Consider the following 26,794-nt stretch of genomic DNA (forward strand, 5'->3'; position numbering starts at 1 on the left):
CTAAGTATTTAAGCATTAAAATACAAACATTAAAAATTTAATTTTCCTATTTGTCAAAAATAATGTGCAGAATTAATGAATTGTCAATTTTCCTAAATGCAATGTTAAATCTTATGACAATAATAAATGTATATCATATCAATGCATAAAATTCATTTACATAAATTATAAATATGTTTTTCATATATTTGACTTGTTTATTTATTGTTTTTTTTATTTATTTATTTTAGCTTTAATTATAATGTAAATTAGAAAATAGATTGCCGGCTCAATAAATTGATCTTAAATCTTATTTACATTAACAGTTTCAATTCCAAATTATAATCTGCTTACATATGCTTAGCCAATAATCTGGTTATATGTATATCCGTTTAAAAAGTACAAACCTCTCACACTCTAGGGTCAGTCAGATCCTTTAGATCACAGTTTGCTTAACACTCAACCCTCGAGTATCCTTAGAGTGGCTCACACGCGCCTGTACCTTAGCTGAGTCAGTGACAAGCATAATCCCCGGGCTGGACAACAGTTGGTGTCAGTTGTGCCAACAGCAACAGCAGCAGCAGCAGCAGCAACTGCAACTGCAACTGAAACAGCAACAACAGCAGCAATAACAACTGTAACAGTTACAATACGAAATGAGCAGCGCGGCGAGGGCAGCGCAGAGCAACAATGCAGCAAACGCCCGCCAAACTTTAACTGCATACCAATTAGTTGAGAAACGCGTGCTGCCAACAACAACAACAACAGCAGCAGCAGCGACGACAACAACAACAACAACAATTTGAGCTGCGCACGATCAAAGCAACTGATAGAGAGGAGAACAGGCGGCGCGGGCCCTGGCGCTGCGTAACTGTGTGTCTTGACCCTTACAACATGCAGGACAACAGCAACAACAAGAGCAACAGCAACAGCAACAGCAGCGGCTGCCAACTGCTGCCAAAGGTGAAAAACCAGAGTTGGCAACACACACACACACACACACACAGTCAAACACACACACACACACACACACACATAGAGCCAAACATAAAGGGCTCAAGAGCCACCACTAAAGTCAACACCAATACGAATGCAACGAGGGTTCGTTTTGATTCGGCTTACACACACACACACACACATACACGCCTCGAGCCTCGATTTTCGGGCCAAGTCGGCCTGGCACTCGCTTCACCGTTGGCTCAATTTAGAACCGCACAATCGGCCAAAGATTCAGTCAGGTGCGAAGCACCGAGCGATACAGACGTGTGCGTCTCACAAGCGAACTTTCCATACACAAAGATCTGTTACCAAAAAATTTAAGAAAAATACATATTAAAAGAATAAAAAAGCAAAGTAAATCTAAAGTTAAAGAAAAGTTAGTAAATAATTTGAGCAATTCAAGCGATCTTTGTGTTCGTGTCTCGTCTTCAAATTGTTGTCAAGCTTTGGTTGAAATAAACTAAACGCAAAGAGGAACGCGAATGTTATATTGGCCAAAATTAACTTAGCCAAGTGTATTTGCGAAAAGTGCTAAACCAAAAAGAAATACAAATTACAAGCCAATAAGAGCCAGTGCCCAAGGCCAACAAAATGAATCATTTGTCGCCGCCGCCATCGCCGCACTCGCAGCCAAGTCCAGCGGGCTACGCGGGTCCAACTCTGGACAAGCAATGGATGCAGCGCGCCTCGGCCTTTAATACCGTTATTGCATCGGCTGCCGCACAAAAACTAAACAATCGAGGTGAGTGGATCGAGGAAATATACATATGATCTATGGCAGATGTGAGGCAAAAGAGGTCCAGTTGAGCCTTCATGTATAGCATATTTAAGAAGATCAGTCAAACAGAAGACTATATGAAGGCCTAAAATATTTAAGAGACATTGTCTAAAAGAAAAGCGCTCAAAATATATATAGAGACAATTGTCTAGTGATCTTCATTAATCAAACATTAAAATTGAAGGAGACTAAAAAATAAATTAAATAAAAATTCCTTTAAAGGTCCAAAAGTGAATACATACTTATCTATATTTCCCAAAGTAAAAAAATATTTAATATAAAATATTTATATGAGATAGTAACTAAATGAGATAACGTTTAATTCTTAATTAAGCTCAGAGAAGGATTTAGGAAAAATAGAGGTAAATCATTTAATTAATAAGAATTTCTTAAATACCTAAAATTGTTCAAAGAAATGTTTAAATGATCCATTTTGATCACAGCTTCAAATATCGTCAAGCACGAATATTATAGCAAGTATAAAGTTAAAATAACTCTCATATAATTAATATTTTTATTAAAATACTTAATAAATAACAATCTTAAGAAGTTTAAAAATAAATTAATATATATTATTAATATATATATATATAAATGTGCAAAAATTATAAATATTAAGTATATATAATATATTTAAAATTCTTCAAAATATATCCTTATATTTATATTCATATTTGAAAGGCGCTAACCAAATATATTTAGGTCAAGTTAATATCACTTTAACTACTTCCATAATCATTGCATTTAGAATGCACTTAAAATTAAGCCAATGAAAGTTAGAGTAAAAGGTGAAGGCGAAATCTAAATGATATTGAATATTAATATAATAATGATTTATGTATTTATATAATCTCTATATCTAATTCTCAATTCTATATATCGAATGCTCCCCTGCAGATCTGCCGTTTCTCTACAATCCGCTGCTCTACTCGAGCGCTCTGCTCTGGCCGCAGTTTCTGCTGTCGTCGGCTTCTGCTTTGGGCACGCCCCTCACGCCAATGACGCCCAAATCGCCCGCCTCCATTGTGCTGGGGCAGCGCGATCGCGACTTTGCACTGACGCCCGAGAAGGAGCAGGAGCTGCAGCACAACAGCAGCCGCAGCAATCATGTGCTGCTGCAGCAGGACGAGGACATGCCGCTCAACTTGAGCACCAAACAGCGCGCTAGATCCGACTCAGAGCAGGATCACGATCACAATAGCAGCAGCAGCAGCAGCAGCAGCCGCAGCAGCAGCCTGAGCGGCGGCAGCCTCAGCCTGGATGAGCGGGAGCAGCCACTGCATCTGACCACGCCGCCTCCACTGAGGGCTGTCAATCTGAAGACTGCCAATGCTGGGACTCCCTCGCAGCAGCGTCGCTCGCAGGGCAACATCATCTGGTCGCCGGCATCCATGTGCGAGCGCTCCACGCGGCATGAGTCTGCTGCAGCAGGAGTGGCAGCAGCAGCAGCTGCTGGGGAAGACTTTGAGGAGCAGCAAGTGGATCCCATAGTGCGCAAATTCAAGTACGAACGTCGCTCGGCTGCCTCCATATCGTCAATGCAGTCGCCGCTGTCCTCGACGAGTGTCGCACAGGATCTGGACTTTGAGACGGCGCAGCAGCAGCTGTACGCACATCGCAGCGCTTTCATGGCCGGCCTGACTGGCAACAATCTGGAGCTGCTCACACAGCACCTCAAGACACAGCAGCAGCAGCAGCAACAACAACAGCAGCAACAACAACAACTGCAGCAGCAGCAGCAGCAGCAGGTTAAAGCCGAATCGGAGGCTGAGCAGGAGAGCAAACGTTCGGCAGCGGCGCTCATGGGTCTTGTGGCAGCCGCCGAACTGGGCTACATGCGTAATCAACACCAGCAGCAACACACGACCCAGCAACAGCAACAGCAACAGTTGCAGCAGCAGCAGCAGCAGCAACATCCTGATTCAACGGCCACAGATGTTGCGCGTCGTTCGTCCTCCTCATCATCGTACCAAGGCGAGTGCGAGCAGGAGAAGCGCAGCGGCAGAAATTTTCAGGTAAGCCAAACGGGAAGTTCATTTTTTCCACTCTTTTTTCTTGTCGTTGGTCAGAGTCGAATCAGAGCTAAAAGCGGAAGTGCAAGAGGCTGAAACTTAGAGCGAGTGAGAGAGAGAGAGAGAGAGAAGGAGAGTCAGAGTAAAGCATCCTATCTGAAGTATGTGCCATAAATCTAAAAGGAATTTCCCATATATAACTAGTCCTAGTCCTAACTGAAGTATCTGCCATAAATCTAAAAGGAAGTTTCTATATTTAGCTATATAGTACTAGTCCTATCTGAAATATCTGCCATAAATCTATGAAAACTAAATCATAATCTGTAGACTGTCAAAGCCTTGTCCTTGCTGCTAATGACCCAATCACGTGACATCAGCTGGGGCTCGAGTTAGGAAACCCTTTTCAATTTCCCTTTCATATCGTAAACTCATTGCATAAGTCTTCAGCATATATCTGGCTATATCGCTTGCATTGCGTGTCTACCTCCCCCTAGAAGTACCTCCCTCTCTGCCGCTCTCTCTCTCTCTCTCTCAATTTACCCGTGTTAATTGTTTCATATTTTCAAAGTTCCTGTCGCGTTTTAATTGCTCTGCCCACAGTTTGTCCACCCAATTCAATTTGGGAAAGTGGCGCAGCACAATATCATGTCATAAAGAACCCAAACTGTTTGCATTTACATTCGAACTCTTCTATGGAAATTCAATTAGGCACAATCGAAATCACGCAATTAGTTAATCAAATAATTTTGATTATTTTCCGAATGGGTTGGAGGAGGTCGGACCCTGCTCCCTGTTCGGTCGTAGGCCGCCCCTTGGAAGATTTATGCATTGAAATGACGCCTTCAATGTTTTGGGCTCAATCATAATTGTCGTTTTGTTCAAGCGGCCTCATCAGCACATACATTTTTTGCCACATTAAGCAGCGGGGCACACGACCAAGGTATGTCATATGAGCTGCCTAGGGCCGGTGTTCGGGGCATGGTCGGGGTAGGGTCATGCTCTGACTACCCCCGCTGTCAGTTTATGTTTTTATCAAAGGCACTTCAACACCCGCGACGGGCAGCTACGTTTTCACACATTCGCCAGAGCAACGGGCGAATGAGAGAGGGCGAGAGTGAAAGGGAGAGCATGTGAAATGCGATAGCCGAGCTAAAAGGGTTTCCAGACATATGGTCGAAACAGTTGCGCGAGTCCTGGACGCAGGCGCAGTCATACACATTTTTTCTTGTCCCCGCTTTTTTTGTAAGTCTTTACATCTGCTGCTGGCCCACCCGGCCAGACTCGACTCGACTGAGGCTGAGTCTGCGACAGAGTCTGAGTCTGAGTCTGCGGCTGAGTCATGTGTTTGGGGTTTCTACGCGAGAGTTTTGCCAACTTCCGCTACGTTTTCGAGTTGAGCAAATTGACATTATGGCTCAGACTGGGGCCGCAACAATGGGCCAACTAATTGGGGCTCTGTCTAGGCATGGATACGGCTCAAATGCAATCCACAAATAGAAAATCCAGCAAGCACAGAGAAAAAGTCAAATAATTGTATATTTCTTCTTCTTGCCTTTTGCTTCTTGTTTTGGAGCAGTTGTGGGGAGCACTTGTGTCAATTGACAGTATGCGTAGCTTTTCGAAAGGTTTTTCTCATTATTAATAATAATTTTTGTTGTTTTCTCCATAAATGTTGTTTTCTTATAAATGTCACACACGTAGCCGAGGTGGTTGGGAATGGGATTGAGTTGTGTCAATACGGGAGCGACAATGTTTAGATACTGTTGCATGTTGCAGGCAGACAAACTGTGCAAACATTTAATCTGCTCGATGCGAAGATGTTACGAGGCGCAGAGCAGGCCCGTTGCCCAGTCCTCGATACACTCGATACCCAATGGCCCCACAGCTGTGTTTGGCCTACAACAACACACACACACGCACACATACACGTATATGTCTATATGTCAACATGATATACAGATATTATATATATATATAGCTTAATAGCATTTTGTCATCTTGGAGAAATGTATTTCACTTGAGATTTAACATTGAGCCGTAGCTGAGCTGCTGCTATTTGCTTAGCTGTTTCATAAAAATAAACGCAAAAATTATTATGGTAAGGCTGCCACGCCTGCCTCGCTCTCTGTCTGCCGCCCCTTTCGCCATATTGTCTGTGGGTTTTACCCCATTTCGAGGCACCTGTTGCCAAATATTTGCCCACTCACAAATCTAGTTTAATTCATAAGCATTTGGCACACACTTTATTATTCTGTTTGAGATTTGATTTGCCGCCATCCGGCTGTCCAAATAAAAGATCTCATTATTTCAATTATTTACTATAGCCTGCTCCCATTCGGCATTGTTTTTCTTGCAGTGTAAACAGTGCGGCAAATCATTTAAGCGCTCCTCAACACTATCCACGCATCTGCTCATACACAGCGACACGCGGCCATATCCCTGCCAGTATTGCGGCAAGCGATTCCATCAGAAGTCCGATATGAAGAAGCACACGTACATACATACGGGTAAGTTCACGCTCTCTAAATGTCTCCCTCTTTCTGCCTCCCTCTTTCTATCTAACTTCCCTTTCTGTATCTAGCTCTTTCTCATATTAAAATATATGATAAGCAGGCTTCGCTTGTGAGCTGTTGACCCACATGAATTGAACTTTGGCATGTGCTAAAAGTTAAGAGAGAAAGGGTTGCTCTATATATGTATATAACTTGAGCTGCAAGAATATATAAATTATATAAGCTGTAAATAAATATATTTTAAAATTTCTCTTAAAAGAAAAAAAAAAAAGGAATATATAAATTATATTATATTCTAATAGAGCTCATAAGAAGTCCTTGATATATTCATATAATAATAATAATAATTCCTTTCAATTTCACATGCAATAAATATTCATAGCAACTCTCTATCTTTCTCTCTATCTCTATCTCCCTCTCTCTCTCCCCTTTCCCAATATATATAAACCATATAAATGCTCTGCAAATATGTCAAACTTATAAACGAACTTAAACAGCACTGACTTGACAGCTCTTTGCATGCATGTCCACCCTAATGTGTGATTTGAGCCACCCTCATGCAGTCACAGTCAAGTGTCCATTAAAATCGGCAAACGCTCGTCGATGTTTATCAGCTTTCAATTTGTCTAATTGCTCAAAATATAGTAAAGTTACACAATTAATAAACACCTGCCCCACTCTCTCTATCTCTTTCTCTCTCCCACTCTCTCTTTCTCTATCATTTTATAAATTTGCTTTCATTACAATAATTGTTTTTTATTGATTTGCGCAGGTGAGAAGCCACACAAGTGCACCGTCTGCCTGAAGGCCTTCAGCCAGAGCTCCAATCTGATCACGCACATGCGCAAGCACACGGGCTACAAGCCCTTCGGCTGCGGCCTCTGCGATCAATCCTTCCAGCGCAAGGTGGACCTGCGGCGTCACCGGGAGAGCCGGCACGAGGAGGCGCCCTCAATGCCCATCAAAATGGAGGTCAGCAGCAGCAGCTGCTAGGCCCCAGCAGCTAAACAAAGATAATGTAAATAATAAATAATAAATATCTATATATATACATACCTAGAGATGAGACACCATCCGAAACCAGTGGATTTTAAGCTAAGAATACCAGTTACCACCAAGTTGGCACGCCTGCAAATGCAAAGTCGTCTAAGTCGTTGCTATGAAGCCAAAGTTTGTTTTGTTTAGGCAACCGAAAAAGAAAATTACTTAAAAATATATATTTAAAAAATGTACTAAAATATTTAAATATACATATATTGTTAAGCGAGAGGCAAACATTTTTCTCGCGCACTAGTTACTAGCTAAGTTAATCTCTGCTCAATCTTAGATCTAAGCTCTGTAAATAGACCCAAAAAATAAGAAAGACTTTTCTAATTAGCTCTTTAAGCATATTTATTTATAAGTAAATAAATATTATTTAGATCTAAGCTAACATAATTTATTTCATAGTTAATGTTTTATACAACCTTTGAATTTGTTTATATTTTTTTTACCCTTAAATACCAAATCCAAAATTGGCAAAGAAAACGCAGCTAAAAGTACCAAAGATCCCAACAACAACAACAACAACCACAATTGGCATAAAGCGTCATTATTATTATTATTATTATTATTATTGTAATGTAAACTGACAAATTTCTTGTTTTATTTACTCTATATTTATATATACTTAAATTATTTAAGCTCCTTTGAGAACCTGATTTATTTATATGATTGCATTAGTGCTTAAGTTTTTCAATGACAATTCTCTCTAATTTATAAAAAAACATTTTCATTTTGTATTTAGTTATGTTTAATTGTAATTTTTTGGCGAAAATAAAGTTGAAAGCTAAAGAAACTTAAATCATGTGTGGCTTTGATTTGGAATTTGTTTTTTGGTATGTTTGATTGAGATGAAAATATGGAGGGATTCAATTAATTCATTTTCATTACAGCAAAGGATTTTTTCTTTAACAAAATATGTTCCTAAATAGCTAAAGCCATCTTCTACAGCTATAGCTATAAACCTAAATGAATGAGTTTTCGGTTTTGTAAATTTTGTATATATTTTTATGAATTCAATAAAATATCTGAGACTTTTTTGGTTATTTATAAATTAAATTTATAATTTTTAAATAGTTTTTTAAAACTCAATGTCTTTTTTTAAATAAACACCTACAATTTTTTTAAATTTATTTTGAGCTTAGTATCAGTTTTTGTTAACAATATAAATTCCATCAATAGACAGTAGACTATAAATTTATTCGTAGAACAATCCAGAGCTGATGTCTAATTTTTCTGTACTTAATTATTGTTTTACTTTATTAAGTTTTTATTTATGATTATATTAAAGAAGACTTTTACTGAACGGATGCTATAGATGAAAGTATTCCAATAATAAATTTATATAAAAATATACGAATAAAATAAAATATACATTAAAGGCTATTTACAGTTCAGCAGATCCTTCGCCGATTAATAAAAATTCCTCTGCATGGCTGATGAAATTCCTGAAACGTTCTGCAGCAATTTAAGCAGCCAAGTCTTTAGGGGTTGCAGCTCAAGCGTCCTTCAGTGGCGCAAATATTTGCAGATCTATAAATTTACTTGTCTCTATTAGTGTTAAATACATTTGTATCAAGGCCGAACTCTCTGAGCAGCTGAATTGATGAGGCAACATTTTGTTACAAATTGTCCAAAAATGCTCCAAATATGCTTTTTTTTTTTTTTTTTGCTGTGTGTGTGTTTTGTGGGCAGACGAAAAACCTGATTTTATAGTTAAATTGTTGCACGTCTGCAATTGGGACTGGGGGACTTTGGGACTGAGAGCTGCTCCTGTTTTCGGGTGACGCGGTGATCTTTGATCTTCGCTCATTGTGGTATGCTAGGAATGAGCTTTGTAAAACGCCGCATTACAAGCAACAGCAACAGCAGCGGCAGCATTTTCCATTCTGGAAAAGAGACCAGACGATCTGGAGGCGATCGGGCGACGATCGGGCATGGCAAAACGCCAATAAGTGTTCGAAGTTCCAGCTAATTGCGCCCGAGAGTTGACGGTGGGCAACGACAGAGGCAGAGGCAGCGGCAGAGGCAGCGGCAGTGAGGGAGATCGGGAGCGATCATCAACGATCAATGATCGGTGCAATTGCCAGCCGAAAAGCGAATGTCAATGCGTTTTGCGGCACTTTAAAACGCCCGAAATGAAGTTTGGCAGTTTACAAATCACCGACTGCGGCTTGTCCGTGGTCCCCACTCTCATTATCGCCATTCATCTGGTGCTCGCAATCAAAACCAGCGAGCATTTGGCAAGGATTTCACTTTGTGCGTCGCTCCGCCACTTGTGCCTTGTGGCATGCAACAAATTGATCGAAAATTGACAAAATATTGGACCAGCAAAAAAATAAAATAAAAAAATGAGTACAGCATACAGCAGCAGCGATCGAAAATATGCAGTTCAATTGCATTGACGGCTGCAAGACAACAGCAGCAGCAACAACAACAACAACAACAGCAATAAGAATGCAGCCCAAGGACCTTGGGGCAAGTGCCGACAAAGCGATAAATTGCAGATGAGACGCAGCGAGACTTTGATCCACTAGCTCAAGTATTTCATAATGTAAGCCAAGAGATATTGGCCATGTCAAGAGAAATTTTATATTAGAATATTTAGCAGCACAGAGTTGAGGGAAATAAAAATACTGTGATGTAAAATTGAATTTATATGAATATGTGATAGAAAATGGGCTTTATATAATCTCAAAAGCAGACAGAAATATTTGAAATTTAAAATTTAAAATATATATAAAAAATAATAAATAAAATAATAATAGATTATAAAACACTTGAAGAGTTCAGCGCAAGAGTTCTTAGATCTATGTAAATTAAGGAAATTTAAATACTTTTTTGACTTAAATATAAAATAAAAAATAATAAATACAATAATAATAGATTATAAAACACTTGAAGAGAGTACAGCGAAAGAGTTCAGAGATCTATGTAAATTCAATTTGCAGACAGTCTATTGTCTATATTATAATAGAGAAATGTTAAATAAATATACAAATATTTACAATTTGTTATTGTAGATGGAAGCTCTAAATTCTGTTAGACGAAATAAAGTCTAAACAGTATATAAAGCGCGTGTGTTTAAATAAGGTTCAGTATATCATAAAGTGTGGCAGTCTAACTACAAAAAACAAATTCAAAGAGAAACAAAATATGCTTAAGACCTATATAAATATTGGGAAAAGCTGAAATGAGGGTATGACTTTAAAGCAAAAGAATAAAATAAAGACTTTCTAAAATGAAAATGAGCACAGATATCACAAAATGTCAAGGAAAATACAGAATTGCCAGCAATTAGAAAATATTTTAGTTAAATTATATAAATTTCATAAAAAAATATATTTTAAAAATGTAATAAATATTCTGTTGATAAGATAAATAAAATAAACAATTTGGTAGCTAAACTCAACTCTAACACAAATTGATTACAAATTTTTAAAATATTTTATTTGTCAGATATTATATATTAAATAATTCAAGAAGTCTCAATGGAAAAATCTGTAGGAAATTACAGAAAAATAGTAAAAAAAAAAAAATACAGTTGTTTATTATAAATAGGCATATATTAAAAGAAAGTTAAACTATTTTGAAAGTAAATTCAACTCAAAGAAAAAATTATTTCGATTTCCTAAAAACATTTTCTTGCACCGTTACAAACCCTCTCAAGAAGCAAACAAAACCTCTATAAAAAACCCCGTTGCATAGCTCGAGCCGATTGCGATTGTCTCTGCCATATGTTGGCTTCAGGTTTATTAGCCCCCAAGCTGTTAACACCTGAGCCCACATAATTTGTCATGGCATTTGAATTTGTACAGCATTCAAATACAAATAGACGACAAGCCCCCATGAAAACGGAGAAGAGTGTAAAAGAAAGAAACGCATAAATGAGAGAAAAGCTGCAACCCCAAATTGAAATGAAGAAGGGGAAAATCATCTTAGAAGTGCCTTGAAGTGATCTAGGCCCGCAACATATCCGTTTTCCGGCTACCCCTAGCCAAAGGTGCCGGGCAGGTGACTTCCACATTGACTTCGGCTGCGACTGCGACTTCGACTTCGACTTTGGCTATTAATAAAAATAATAGTTGCGGCTAAAAAAGTAAAAAAAAAATAAAGGTGAGCCAGTCGAGCGAGGATCTATACAGGCAAAGAGAGAGCGAGAGAGAGAGAGAGAGAAAGAGACTGACGTGAAGACGTGGAGGCCATCACATGAAAAAAAGATGTCTTAGGTCAGTTGCAGTCGAGGGCTGCTGCTGCCGCTGCTGCTGCTGCTGCTGCAGGTGAACCTAAGCGAGGGCACAATTAAAAGGCCGACGAGGGCTGTGGCAAAAGGCACCTGTGCCGCAGGAGCCGAATAGGAGGTAAGGGCAGGCCAAAATGTTACAGCGGCTCATTTATGTTTATGTCCTTTCGTTGTAAGCAGCGCTGATTCCGATTCCTTTTTTGAGCCGCACAAGTGGTGCGCCAGCACCTGCTGAATCCTGGAACCTGTCGTTGTCATCGTTCGTCCTCAGCATTCAGCTCCTCCTGCTCATCCTGCTCCTCCTCCTCATCGTCGTCGTCGTCGTCCTGGCTCAATAATTGTGAGCCAGACGAGACGCGTGCTCAGAGCCGGTTTACAGCAAACATATGCCAGGCTTGCCGTCGAGGCAAATTACAACAGCAACAGCGACAGCAACAGCAGCAGCGACAGCAGTGGCAGAGCCAGTAACCTGTACCGGTCCAATTGGCATGTGGGCCACACGCCAGCCGAACAGCCGAACAGCCGAACAGCCGAACAGCAGTCATAAAAATCTCTCGAGTCAACCACAAAGCAGCCAGACTGCAATCTTCGTCTAATCTAGGCCCCGTGCACCTTGAGGGAGTGTGCCGCAAGCTGACGCATGCAAAAAACTGAAACAAAAACAAAAACAAAAAACCAATGGAAGGTGCACAAACCAACAACAACAACAAGAGGGACAACAACAAGTGCTGTAAGTGCGCCTGCACCTGTCACGCTCATCGATATTACAAGCAGCCAAAATGACCCAATTTTTAGGGGACCTTTAGGCCGGCAGCCTGAACCTCAGCCTCAGCTAGAGCCAGCGCCTCACTGCTGCTCCTTGCTCCTTGCTCCTTGCTGCTGCTGCTGCTGTTGCTGTTGCTCTCATTTATATTATTCGATCTTCGTTTCGTTTTATGGGTTTGCCTCGCTTCAAATTGTTAAGTTATGATTGCTTCTTACCCTCAAGAGCGATTGTCACCTGCAGCATGAGTTGGGCATAGGAAATTTATGTCGGATTGATTGTTAGAGATTGACACAAGCAGTGACTGTGTCTATGTGTGTGTGTGTGTGTGGGTGTGGAGAGAGTGTGTAAGAGTGAAATGTATTAATGAAGCAGGTGAATGTTGCACATGGTATCCTTTTTAAATATTCCATTACGCATTGATTCTGTAAGCAAACCTCAAAGTGTAATCAGATTAAAGCATTTCATATGAAAAATGTTGAGGTATTCGAAACTAATACTATATCTATATATGAGTAAACTATATAAAGTATAATTTTAATGATGACTGAATAATATTTATGTCTAATATGAGTATGAATATGTATTTATGAGTAATATAAGTATGTAATCTGGCGGAAATACATATTTAGATGACATTTCTAATCTCTTTAGACTATAGCTTATATTACAGACATATATATATTATATTATATTCCTTAAACACAAAATCTTTTAAATTAAATAAAAGCTCTCTATAAAGATATCACAGATCTTAACTGCAGCTGCTTGTGAACGAATACACTTTACTATGATGGTGTTTAGTTTCGTATCGATTTTTATTATTCTGAGCCTGGGTTTATATACCCAGACTCATGTATAATTTCAACCCTTAAATCTAATGTATCTATTGCTGAGTGTGTAAGGCTCAGCATTGGGCTATTACATATTCTTATCTTATCGCTGAGTGTGTAAGACTCCGCGTTGTTCTATTAGCTATTCTTATCCTATCGCTGAGTTTGTAAGGCTCAGCGCTCGTCTCCTTCGTAATCTGACTCTGGGGTTGCAAGGGTTGGTCTTCATTTGTATATTTATGCAGTCCGTACATGTGGCCCTTATCGCTATCACAGCGCACTACCTGCTAGTCGCTGAGTGCGTCGGAGGCATGTATACGATCATCGTATATTCATATGTTCATGCCTGAACATTCTGCGGGGGGCCAAGTGTGTAACTTCCGGAATTGCTGTCTGTGGAAATCTTAATAATATACAGGACAAATACAAATTTGATAATTGTTAATATTAATATTCTTGACGAAATGATCATCAATCCAATCCTTATGTTCGTGCCTGAACAGCTTGTGTTGACTTGCGAGTCTAGTAAGCCAAAGGCAAATAGGAAACAGTTTAGCAAGTTCGCCGACCAAATCAGAAGCCAACAGAGTGCCAGGCAGACGGTCAGAATAGTCAGAAAGTCAGCCAGTTAGTCAGAGATTAGCCTTACCTTACTTAGGAAAATCTTAAGCTCGTTCGATTTGCATGCGAACATTGACAAAGGCAAAAGCAATGAATGACAAATCCAAGTCAAATATGCAACCCCTACTACATGCACATGGTATATACATATATATATGTATATATGTATGTGTGTGGGGTAGTCAAGTGGCAGGGCACATACATATGTATATACATATAAAAGCATATAAGGCAAGGCAGATTGTGAAATCTATTTAAACAGCTTAATTGGCAACAAGAGCCACGGAATAACAAACAGAAACCAACAACAACAACAACAACTAAAGGCAAAAACAACCCGCAGACAATGAGCCAATCAGCTCAGCTTAGCTGGCAGGGTGCAAAAAGTCGAAGAGTCAAAAGCCCGAGCCAGCAATTAAAATGACAAAATCTAAACACACAAAATGGTACGGATTTTGCCATGTGCCACAGCCGAAATGGCCCCCGAGAAAGGTGCACAGTCGAAGAGCAGCAAGAAGAAGCTGAAGGAGAAGACCCAAGAGTGCAACAACAACAGAAACAAGTCCGATTGAGCGAGCCGAGAGGGCATGACTTGTGAATACCCTAGCTGAATGCTGAGCAGAGCGCACTATAAGCAAAGAAAATTCGCATGTTAGCCTAGAGGTTTATATAGACACCCATCTATACACCCACACATTGATATCATTCGCTTCGCTTCTGCTTCTCGCCTTGTATTTATCTCTTTATTAATTAAGGTAACTCTTTGGGATTTTAATGCAATGCGTATGTATGTAATTATGTATTACAAATATTATATATATATCAAATAAAAAAATAAATAAATAAAAATTAATTTAAGCTAAAATATATAAATATTAAATCTTATATATTTAAAATATACGTTTATTTCTGTTTAGAAAATATAAACCAAATTTTTGTTATTTAAATTTAATTATTAAATTAAATATTGAATAAAAAAAATAAAAATTAAATATAAATAAATATAAAATCTGAATTATTCATATTCTGTGTATAACTATATTTAAAAAATAACCTTGGTAACTTAAATATTCATCACCAATAATATATAAAATAAAAATTATTATGAGATGAGTTGTGGAACAAATACGAAAAACATGTACTGCCATGGTTTCCAAGAATATATAATACAACTTTCAGCTCTGTCAATTCTGCAGATTACGAGTTCGCTTAGACAATGAGAGACGATGAAAGAAGAAGATGGACACAACTTGATCAAGCTTAGGCAAATTGAAGAATACATCTTTATCAAGTACACATAGACTCTCTATCATCCATACCGCCTTTCATTGACCCTTAACATCTCCTTCCACAAAGCCAATATACCCTCCCAGACACTTGATCAATGGGCACAAGAGCCGAAACCAGAAACGTGCATTTTGAAGGCACGCACAAGGTGTTTTGTCTGATGTTGAGCTGAAATCAATGTGCATGGCCTAAACACAGATTATAGACAGATTTGGGAGGCAACAGACGGCAAGCGGCAAACAAAAGGACAACAAATTGCGGCAAGAAGATGCAACACAGACACACGCACACACACAGAGAGACAGACACACAGAGAACGGAGAAGTTCTGACTGCGCGTCTGCGCTCTGTCTGAGTCATTATAAGAATTTAAGCGCACCTTTTCATTTTGTCTGCAGATCGAGCAGCGACAGGTGCGCAGAGATAAGCAAAAGAAGTTGCAGTCAGAGCATTGCGGTAGATGGAACGATTGGTAGGGGTCCTTAGGCGTTATCCTAAGAGCTCCACTGCTGCGGCTGCTGCTGTGCCAGATTCGGACTCTGTTCGTACGCTGGCCAAATTAATTCCTTTGCCATATTTTATAATTCAACAGATGACACGAGCCAACGCAAGTGCCCGAAGCGCAGAGGCAAAAGCTGAGCTTAGCTAGCAGAGAGGCGAAGAGAGAGGGAGCAGAGAGAGAGGCAGATAGAGAGGGTGCCTCGGCTCGTTTGTGGCACATGCCACATGCAGGACCTCTGCCTCGGCCATTGCCACTGCCCCTGCTTCTGCTGCTGCTGCTGTTGCTGCTGCTGTTGCTGCTGCCTCCTACAATGTCCTGCAGAAAAGTAGGGTACTTGCTCCTGCTCCTGCTTTTGGCTGGCCGCAGATCCTGCTCAGTTGTTAAGCGCTTTCTTGCGGTTCTTTGCGAGCTCTCAGCTTATTTATTTGAAAATGCAAAAGTCTTCAGTTTATTGAACCTGCCTGCCTGCGATGACAATGACCTTTTTCTATGCCCAAATTAAATAACCAAACAAGAAAAGAAAAGAGGGTTAGTTCAGCACCCTATAACTGCATGTTGGCCAAAGAACAGTTACGGCCTTAACTGTCTACAGGTGGAAATTGTTCGCTTGTCACACTAATTTCTCAAGTATCCTTTTGTTTATTGTGGCTGCCAATTGTTGCATTCGTTTGAACTTCGCTTGCGGCATTCGGCACTCGGCATTCGGCATTTGGCTCTGGCCCTTGGCTACTGCAATTTTGTGCCAATATGTCGCGAGCGCATAATTAGCTTGTAAATGCAGCAACAAGTTAACTTGACTAAAGCCATTGAACCTGCCCCCTCGGCGAGATGATCATTAGAAGCGAGCTACTCCATAGGCATTTGGTTAGCAGTTAAATGAACTGCACTGAGTTCATTGGCTGATGCAAAGGGTAGCTATTACTGATATATATGTATATATATTCAATATGTTTGACATATGATGCTTGATTTGCCAATGGGATAAAATGAATGAGAATATTGAGCATATTAAAATACAAATTAGTTTATATTATTAATTGAAAATCAATTAAAATTAAAGTCCTTTAATGTTCTTCAACTGTATTATTAATATGACCAATTTAAATATTATAGTATATTAAATATATAGTATAGTATAGGGGGTATAGGGGTAGGGGGTACGGCTAAAAAAAGAATTGCTGACGGCTGGGGTAGGGGGGGTATAGGGGGGGGTATAGGGGGTATAGGGGGTATAGGGCGGTATAGGGGGGTATAGGGCGGTATAGGGGGGTATAGGGCGGTATATATATTATTAAACATATAAAAACAATTCATGTAATTTATATAAAAAATGCTAAATGTATATGAAAAATGTATAAGTATAATTAACAATAATAATGAATTTTTTACATATATGTATGTATATCACTTATTTCTATGCGTGTTCAATATGTATGTATAAGAATGTATTTATGAGAATAGTATGTCAAAATTTCAGCCAATCATAAAATATAGTCCAATTGAAATAAATTCATTCTCTTATATGAGTCTGCCTAATTTTATTGTCCTCTTAAGCTATATATGTATATAAGTAAAAGTATACTAAAGGCACATTATTTTAGTGGCATTAGAAAGTGTGTCGTTGTATTTATATTTCCTGATCTTGATACTACTCTAATTCGCTTATGTTCCTTTTCAATTATGCTCACACATTTGTACAAAGCATGCATATAAAGCAGAAGAATTGTGGACTATGCCATAAATAAGTATTCACCATTCTCACATACTCGATACAGCTTTTACTTATTATTTCTACATAATTCCTGTAGTTAATATCTAGCTCAATCGACTTACATTTTCTTCCACGACATCATTAACAATAAACTAAAATAATTACATCCATGCTTAATTAAAATACAATACTCTCAGGCAACAGAATTTAGTTGTTTCTAGGCAAGGATCTTGAGGTCTTATATTGTTTACATAAAAATGATATATAATTAAATTAATAAAATTAAATTCACAATGAATTATGTGTATAAACATAGTATTTAGTTTGAGTCAAAGATTAGACATTCTAAACGCCTTAAACGCTGCTCCAGCTGCATCATTTGGTTGTTCATGTCATCGAGCTGGGCGGCACAGCTGCAGCAATCGGAGCACGACTCAGATTCCAGCGATACATCCAGTACCTGTGGAAGGTTTTGCTATAAGCTTGCTGTTCGGGTTGTTTTATTTTTTATGTTTTTGCTATGTGACGATGCAGCTGTGTGTTTTGCTTAGAGTTCTATTACTTAAAAAATGGAGTATTTTTATATTTTGTATTTAGCTTTTGCTCCAGGCCCGGAACTTTCGCATGATCGCGAAATTTGGGACTGGTCGCATTGGAGAGGTAGCTCATTGGTGATTGCGGCTGCTTCGAGTGTTCACTTTCAACCACCTTGAAGTGCTCGTCGAGTGCTCGATAGGCAGCCGATTCGCGCGGATCAATGCGAATGCTCAAATCATTGCTGGTCTTTGAGACAGCATCGAAGCTAGTTCTGGAGGCACCACTGGTGTCGGCGGCCGATGTTGCCATGGACTTCTCATCGAACTGAGAAGCATCATAGGTGTGCAAATTGGATTGCCAAATGAAGAGCTGCAATATAAAGATGGAAATTATAATTGATATATTTACATAAGTTTCCTGATTCAGTGCACTCACCTGGCGATCGCTGCCTGCTGTGGCAAACTTATTGCCGTTATGATCAAATGCGACGGCATTCACTGCATCTGTGTGTCCAGTCAGCGTATAGATGGGCCTGCCCTCCAGCAGATCCAATATGCGTATAGTTTTGTCATCGCTGCCCGACAAGAGGAAGTTGCCACTTGGATGGAAAGCCAGGTCATTGACAGGTGCCGAGTGTACGACATACAGCTGCAATAGCTGGCTATTGACCACATCGAAGACCTTGATGCGATTGCAGCCGAGGGCAACGGCTACCATGTTGCCCCAAGGATGCCAAGCTAGCTGACGGGGCGAAGCACGCTCCTCGGTAAAGGTGCGCACACACTCGCCAGTGGTCAGGTCATAGATGCGTAGAGATTTGTCATCGCTGACGGTGGCCATGAGTTTGCCATTGGGACTGAACTTGGCAGCACGCACCCAATTGGTCTGCTGAGTAAACGACGAGATGAACTGACGTCGTGATACGCGCCACAGTTTTGCCGATTTGTCATCGGAGGCGGTCAACAGGAGCTGCCCAGTGGGATCAAAGTCCACGCTGCGCACCGGCTTGCCGTGAGCGAGAAACTCGGCCGAGACACCGCGTACCTTGGGCTCCCAGATCTTGACGGTGCGGTCTTGGCTACAGGAGGCCATGAAATTGCCCTTGGGCGACCAGCTCACTCCATAAACGGGCTCAGAGTGCGAGGCAAATCGAATGCAACGCGCTGCCTGCTTGAGGTTCCACAAAATAACTGTGGTATCCATGGAACTAGTTGCGATTTGTTGGCCATCGGGGCTGAACCGCAACTGTGTTATGGCACCGCTGTGTCCGGTGAAGTGGCGCTCCAGTGTCGGATCTTGAAACATGTTATGCTCCATAGTTTTCAGTTATTTGTAGTTATTTTAATATAATTTTGCTACAAAAAATTTCCGCTCCAATTTAAATACTTGAAGTGCGCAGCGACGCTTGCTTCGATGCCAATGTATCGATTATTTTTGTAGTAGAGCAGCTAGCTTATGAAAGGTAGGCAGCGCTGTTGCACGATGGTGATTTAAAAATGTATGCAACACTTACTTCCGTTACATTAGTAATCATACATGTATTGAATTGTATGGCCAATGCAGTAGATTAACTGATCTACATTAATCCCACTATTAGATTGCTTGAAACATTATTTCCTTGCCAGGGTAAATATTAAAAAAAATTAAATTGAACACAACACAGGTAAATTTATGTTTTAACTGAACTGCATGAAGTGCGAAGCAGCGCTTGCTCAACTCAAATCGCCTCAATTGCATTTATAGCAGTTAGCTTTTGAGTGCTTACAAATGGCAAGTGCTGTTAAGCGATATTTCTGAGCACTTATATAGCACTACCGATAGGCGAAGAGGCTAGGGCTATCGGCACATTTGTGTTGCCTAAATATTTGTTAATATTATTTTTATTAATATTGGAAACTAAAGTGCTGTATAAAAAATGTCACTACTAACACAGAGCATGCGCCAGCTGCTGCGCCACACAACACAGCGCGCCACATTAAGCGGTAAGCATGTAAACAATTCTGTTCAGCATGCCATGACATAACATTCCCATGTTCGCCGTCCATTGCAGGTGCAATGCGTGCTCTGAGCTTATCTCCCACACTTCAGCAGCAAAACAAACCCGCAACAATTGATGTGTCTGCCATTGCAAAGGAGCATCAGAAGGAGTGTCAGACAGTATGCGAGCGAATCAATCAGCAGGTGGCTAAATCCGAACAGGGCCGGCTATTCGCTGTGGTTCATCTGTGTGGCAAGCAATTCAAGATTACACCTGGAGACATCATTCTAGTCGAGGGCTATTGGCCACCAACGATAGGCGATGAGATTAGTCTCGACAAAGTGCTGCTGGCGGGTGCCCGTGACTTCACATTGATTGGTAGGCCTATTTTGGAAGCGGGCCTGGTCACTGTTAAGGCCACCATTATCGAGAAGACACTGACGCACACGAAGACACACTTTAAGAAGAAGCGCAGGAAACAGTATATGCGCATCAACTTCCAGCGATCTCCCAATACAATGATCCGCATCAACTCCATTGAGCTGACTCGCCCGCTGGACAGCAATGCAGAGCCGGAGGTAGAGCCATCAAAACGTTTGTTTTAGTTAGCAACTTTGCCTTATTGAATTAAATGTATGTGTAAAAAGATAAACAAAGTGTGAAAAGTAATTTTTAGTATTATTTTATTTTAATACTTATAGAGAACGCAACGACGGGATAAATTAAATTTATTCTTTGACTTGAGAACCAAAACATGTTAAATACCATTAGCAGTTCTCTTAAGAGCAGCCGAATTATATTTACAGTTTGTGTGCTGTTGCCCTAACATATGACTGTTAAGCTCTCAACTCTGTTAAATTGCACTGCACTGTTAAACAGCACTGCACTGTTAAACAACATGGCACTGTGAAATAGCACTGAGCGGCTGCCTTTTATACGCATCTGGCAGCCTTCGACTGAGCGCGTTTTTCGAAATTCTCTCACAGTCAGCATCGACTGCTTTAGTGTGTATGCTCATGCTTTCTGTACAAACTCAGCTACTTTAATCAATTACATATTCAACTTTCATCTTGATTCAATGCCTCGTACATGGCGATGCCTTTGTAGTTCCCATAAACATTCATTTGGCGACATATTTGCTAAGCGTCAACCTACTTTAGCCCCAAAACGCAGTCGCAGTTGCATTTACAGGTCTCTCTCTTCTAATGATGCGGCTGGGGTAACTGTTGCAATTTTAATGACAACCTTTTATCGTGCATGTGGTTGTTGTCATCTTTCATTAAAAGACGTCGCCCAGTCTGGGGGGCACACACAAACGCATACACAGAGTTTCTCTTTTCTTTATCAGTAGATGTAAGTCGCTTTGCTGCGAGTCGTATTTGTTTATGTTTCGTTTCACTTTTGCTAAGCACAAGCGCTTACATTTTTGTTTCCTTCCTTTTATTTATTTTTTTTTTTCGCTTGGCCCCATTTAAGACCCGAGGCACTCACTGAAAGTGCATTGAATTAGAAGTTTTAGATCTGCCATGACTTACTTTCGCGTTTACCAACACTTAAAGTCACTTTGTTTTGCCCGTGCCAAAGGCAAGGCTTTCTTCGTTAATTTTGAAACTAATTCGAAATGAATTTTGCCTCATGCCATTAAAAATTATGCATGTTACACAGGGCCCCCAACTTTGCTCACCTGCTCCAAGAAATTTATCACAAATTGCACAAATTGAATTGCGAGTGAGTGAGGAGTGAAGGGAGTCCTGTGAGTCTTGAGACACGGCTCAAACAGTTGACAGCGAATGTCGCTTGCACTTTGGCCAAAAAGGTGTCGCAAATCAAATTTCAATATGGCAAAAATTACGTTTGGCAACGCAAATTGAAACATTTTCGTTGCGGTTAAGCGGCGACAGGTGCTATTTACCTGCAGTAGCAGGAGCAGCAGCTTCGTCTCCTCTCGCTCTTGCTCTCGCTCTCGCTCTGGGGCTTCAAATGTTGATTATGTTATTTACCCATGAAAATTGCATTTGATGTGACGATGGCAACGGATGTTCGTTTATTTGTTGAGGCTCAAACGCTGCGTACTCATGCCCAGGCACAAGCCCAATTCCAGCTACTACTACAGTTCCAATTGCAGCCCACACACGTACACACACACACACACACACACAGCCTTCAGTCAGTCACAAATCCCATGTAAATGCGTTGCTCAAGTCGCAAAAATGTTCTAAATTTATGCGCTGCGGCGTTTGATGCAGGAGGATTCAAGGCAGGGCAGGGCTATAGGCGTGTGGGTGCTGGAAAAGTGGGGCGTGGCAACTAAAGGATGGCAATTGCGTCCATCCATCAAGAGCATCACTCAGTTTTGACATATCATTGGAAATCTAAGGCCTCATCATCTGTGACGTTTCATTAACCTACACAAATCCCATTAAAGTAAAGGCGAGAGGGAGGGCCAGAGGGCCAGAGGGTGTGCTTATATGAGTGTGTGTGTGCTTGGTATGAGGTGTTAATATCAACAAGCAAGTTGCTGCGACGCAATCTACCGATTTCCGCTTAACCAAGCCAAACATTGCATTTTTGATTACGAACCGAAGGCTGAAAGCTGACGGCTGAAGGCTGAGACTGAGGGCTGAAGGCTGAAGGCTGAAGGCTGAGGGCTGAGGGCTGAGGGCTGAAGGCTGAAGGCGACCCTAAGCCGTTGCCCGAAAATCCGGTAAATGTTTGCCGCAGGCAAAACCAGAAAACACGAAAGGAATCTGTTGCCACAAAGGGGCGTGGCCGGGCCACTGCCGTCGCTGCCGTAGCTGTTGTTGTCGTTGACGCCGGGGTGGCACAGACGACTGTTTAATATGCTGGATGGGGAGAAGGGGGGCGCAGCTAAGGGCAGTCGCACAGCGCTTATGATCGATAGCAGCTAAATAATGAGGGGCAAAAACTTATTATTTCGTCCAGCAAAAATAAAGATGAAGCAAAGAAAATATACAAATAAAAATGGGTGAGCAAAAAAAAAGAAAAATGCAGGTATAATATAAAATAATATTTACCTAAGCTACAACATATAAATGTGCAAGAAAAAATAAATATTTATCAATAGAACATAATATTTATCTATGATACATACATATAACATATTATTTCTAATATTATTATTATTATTATTATTATTATTATTATTATTATTATTATTATTATTATTATTATTATTATTATTATTATTATTATTATTATTATTATTATTATTATTATTATTATTATTATTATTATTATTATTACTTTATTTATTAATTTTTTTTTTTAAATATTATATTCAATAAATTGATACGTTGTCTTTTATGAAAAATATTTTTTATTTAATTTATATATTTATTATTATTTATTCAATTTCAATTTAATTTTGTATTTATTTAATTTTATATTTGAGCTTGACGTGAAAGAAAGAGAGAGATATATAGAGCACTAATTGATCAATTAATTTGATTAAATCTGTTTTAAGCTCTGCTTAGCCTAAGGCACCTTCTATAGCATATAAAGAGCATATAGAGAATATATTCAAAATTTGGTTAAAGCTTCTTTGCTTATCTCACATGAATCTAACGTGTGTGCTGCTCATTCATCTCCATTTCCATCTTCACCTCCACCTCTATTTCCATCGCCAACGCCATCTCCATCTCCATCTCCAATGAGCATATTATATTTACATTTTGTTTATTTTTCGATTTGGGGTTGAATAAATATTGTTGTCAGCTTCAGCATCTTCACACTGTCTTCGAACTTTTCATTTTGAAAATTATGCAAAAATCGAAAGAGAACCAACAAAAAAGGAGCAGAATATTTGGCTATATCCTTGGGGATATTTTGCTGTTCAGTGAGTTGCTGTTGATGCCAAACTGATTGCCAAAACACAAAATGCAAGGGTTGTCAGCACATCTCCAGCTATCTAGATAAAGCTACACTAATATCAAGCGAACCTTTATACCCACAACACACACACACCCGCACACACACGTGTCAAAGGAGTCGATTTAAATAAGTTTTGACATGCTGCAAAAGTTGACAAAGTTCGCTCGGTTGCCTAATGATGAAATTTTCAATAAATGTCATTTGTGAACTGTGCAGAAGTGTCAATAGCGTCAAACAGTGGAAACCTATCCAGAGTCAGAGACAACTCCCACTCCCACTCTCTCTACCAACTCGAATGTCCAGCTGAATCCTTTTGGCACACACACATACACACACAATTCCCGCCTGGTTGGGGCACAGCTGTCAGCTTGTTTGGCATTCGCGTTCAATGCGTTAATAATGACACTTTTTTACTTGTTCCCAGGGTGTCTCGCTCAGTCCCTCTAACTAGCTGGCTGCCCAGTTGTGTGCGCCCTTAAATTTAATTACTTTTTCATAGCTCATACGCACAGTGTGACGAACACACACACACGCGCAGACAGAAAAGGGAGGAAGAGAGAGTGGGGAGTCGGTAGTGGAGCCCGCCCGTAGACAATGGCCGCTGGTGATTGAAACTCGTTTAAATTTGCATGTAAAAAGCAAGCGAAGAAATTTCCAACTCTGATTGCAGACAGCATACGAACATAGTACATAGTGCCACACTGCCCCTGCCACGCCTCTTTGCCCAGAACCATCAGAAAGTCAGGTCATCAATAGTTGACAGTTTTATAGTCGCTTGTCGTTGATTGTCACAATGGTCATTTAATATTTGGACACGAGAGAAACTTATTGTTGTCGTTGCTGTTGTTGTGTATGCCCTAAAGCGTTAGCCAACACTGGCGAACATGTATATATTTAAAAGTACGTATGCATATATAAATACATATGTATATAAGTAGAATTAAGTTCAGTTGAACTTTTGTATAAATGTTGCTGTTGCATAATCACATACATAATCACATATACATATACAAGATATATGTACCTAAGTATATATCTCGCCAGATATCTTGACTAAAATATAGAGTCCGTCTCCGAAAAGCTATCAGTATTCCACAGTAAACGTCTGACAAACTCCGCATGCTCTATCGCATGCAGATTTGTCAGCTCGACCACCATACTAATTAAATCATCCTCCGTATCGCCCTCCACTGCCTCATCTTCCGATTGGCTGCCGTAGTTCACGTAGTTCTTATAGGCACGCACATCCCTGGCCAGTTCGTCAACCTCCATCTCCAGCAGTTCTATGCGCTCATCCAATGTGAGCGGCTGCGCCCGTTGCACCGCGGTAAACCTTGGCTTGTAGAACGACATCTTTTGCTTTGCTGAATCGAATTATATATGAAATAATATATTCGGCATATTTCATACGAATAAACTTACATTTCTGTCGACTTTTCCTTTGATATCACAGAAGTAGCATGTGCTGCTCAAAAACTGAAATTTGAACTGCTAAGGAAAACGGTAGGCCGCACTGACATTAAGCACGAAGCACTAACGATAGTCGATAACTTTAAGCACGTTCGATTAAACAAAGCGAAATGCGCATTTATAACGTAAATGCTTTTCACTGTAAAAAATAGTGATTGTAAATAAAATTTTAAATATCTTTAAAATAAAAAAAATAAATAAATAAATAAAAATAATAAATAATTATTTTTTGTTTGAATTTATATTTATAATATATATATACTATATATATATATCTATAATATATATATATATATATACTCTATTATATATATCATATATATATATTAATATATATAATGATATTATATATAATCATATATAATAATAGTATAATCATATAAATAATATTATCTTCTTCTCCTTCTCCTTTTTTATTTATTTTTTATTTTTATTTTTTTTATTAATTTTTTGAAGGCTTATAAATTTTATTAAATAAAAACTTGGTATTAAATAAATAGTAAATAATAATTAAATTATAATAAATTAAGACAATTATAAAAAAGCCTTTGCATCCAGAAAAAATAAATAAAAACAAAACAAAATAGTACAAATACAAATAAAATATAAATATAAATAAATATGTATTAAGGGTATAAATAAATTTCCTTGCTTCCAGAAGATATTAAAAACAATAAAATAAATAATAATATTTCATATTAAGTATTTTGTATTTAATAAAAGTCAATAAATTGTTCTATATACATATATGTACATACATATTTTTTTAATGCCATTTTTGTTTTATTTTAGTTGGGATTTTAAAAAATTTGTCTATTTATTTATTTATTTTTTATATTTTTTATTTTTTATTATTATTTTTTTTATTTATTTATTTATTTTTATTTATTTATTTATTTTTATTTATTTATTTATTTTTTTTTTTAATTTTACATTACATAATATATTTATCCTGTTTACTTTCAGCTAAATAAAAAATAGTTTTCAAATTTATTCAAGCCCATAGTAATTTTTATAGTTTATAAAATTGTAATAAATATTGATATTAACGTTTTTTGTTCGCTTGCTAATTGCCATATTTTAATTTATTTTCAATTTTTATTGGCATTAAAGCTAGCCAGTCATTCAGTTGGCCCGTTGAAATTATTGCTCTGGTCTGACCATTTATGTCAGTTGGCAGATTTTCATAATGGCGATTTCATTGGCATCTGCCCCACCTCGCCCCGCCCCGGCCGGGCATCCACTTGACAGTCGTGGGCATCCCGTTTACTTGCGGTTTTGCGCAAATTCAAAGCCCGACGCTGGCGCCGCTGGCTCACGTCACATTTCCGGCTTTTCGAGTCGTGTGTGAAATATTAAAATTCAATTAAAATGGCGTTAATCCCAACAGCCAGCAGGCAATAATGCTGCCAATGGCATGTCATAATTGTCATCCCCATTGAATATCCATCCATGTCATCCGCAGCGTTCCGCACTTTGCCATAATGATGCTCATCAACGTCTGCTCCGGCACCTGGGCCCACTCCGACTCCTGCTGCTGCAGCAGCTTCCTCTTGTGTTGAGGTTTTTGTGCTGCATCTGATTTAAAAACTCGCATGCAAATTGCACTTCAGACATCCATTTATCATGAATGCTGC

The 26,794-nt window shown here is 39.2% G+C and overlaps 3 protein-coding genes and 1 long non-coding RNA gene across 4 annotated transcripts; 2 read left to right on the forward strand and 2 right to left on the reverse strand.

The window, feature by feature from the left end:
- The first annotated feature begins 841 nt into the window (after nt 1–841).
- On the forward strand, nt 842–7,644 carry sens (senseless). The gene is made up of 4 exons (XM_089259895.1): nt 842–1,720; nt 2,654–3,771; nt 6,125–6,275; nt 7,054–7,644. The coding sequence occupies exons 1-4, from the start codon at nt 1,570–1,572 to the stop codon at nt 7,272–7,274; spliced, it is 1,641 nt and encodes a 546-aa protein (XP_089116021.1). The 5' UTR covers nt 842–1,569; the 3' UTR covers nt 7,275–7,644.
- Nucleotides 7,645–17,509: 9,865 nt separating this feature from the next.
- Nucleotides 17,510–19,282, reverse strand: Poc1 (Proteome of centrioles 1). The gene is made up of 2 exons (XM_030390114.2): nt 18,254–19,282; nt 17,510–18,187 (listed from the first exon to the last, which is right to left on the reverse strand). Exons 1-2 carry the CDS (start codon nt 19,133–19,135, stop codon nt 17,840–17,842), a joined length of 1,230 nt encoding a protein of 409 aa, XP_030245974.1. The 5' UTR covers nt 19,136–19,282; the 3' UTR covers nt 17,510–17,839.
- Nucleotides 19,283–19,607: 325 nt separating this feature from the next.
- mRpL21 (mitochondrial ribosomal protein L21) lies at nt 19,608–20,469 on the forward strand. Its single transcript, XM_030390116.2, has 2 exons — nt 19,608–19,800; nt 19,869–20,469. The coding sequence occupies exons 1-2, from the start codon at nt 19,734–19,736 to the stop codon at nt 20,399–20,401; spliced, it is 600 nt and encodes a 199-aa protein (XP_030245976.1). The 5' UTR covers nt 19,608–19,733; the 3' UTR covers nt 20,402–20,469.
- Nucleotides 20,470–24,618: 4,149 nt separating this feature from the next.
- Nucleotides 24,619–25,216, reverse strand: LOC149091437 (uncharacterized). The gene is made up of 2 exons (XR_016196775.1): nt 25,110–25,216; nt 24,619–25,051 (listed from the first exon to the last, which is right to left on the reverse strand). It is a non-coding gene; the product is annotated as an uncharacterized LOC149091437 (long non-coding RNA).
- Nucleotides 25,217–26,794: the final 1,578 nt, after the last annotated feature.

Source organism: Drosophila navojoa, chromosome 4 (assembly GCF_054131105.1).
Source record: "Drosophila navojoa isolate 15081-1374.11 chromosome 4, UAZ_NAV_1.0, whole genome shotgun sequence".
NCBI classification, from domain to species: Eukaryota; Metazoa; Arthropoda; class Insecta; order Diptera; family Drosophilidae; genus Drosophila; species Drosophila navojoa.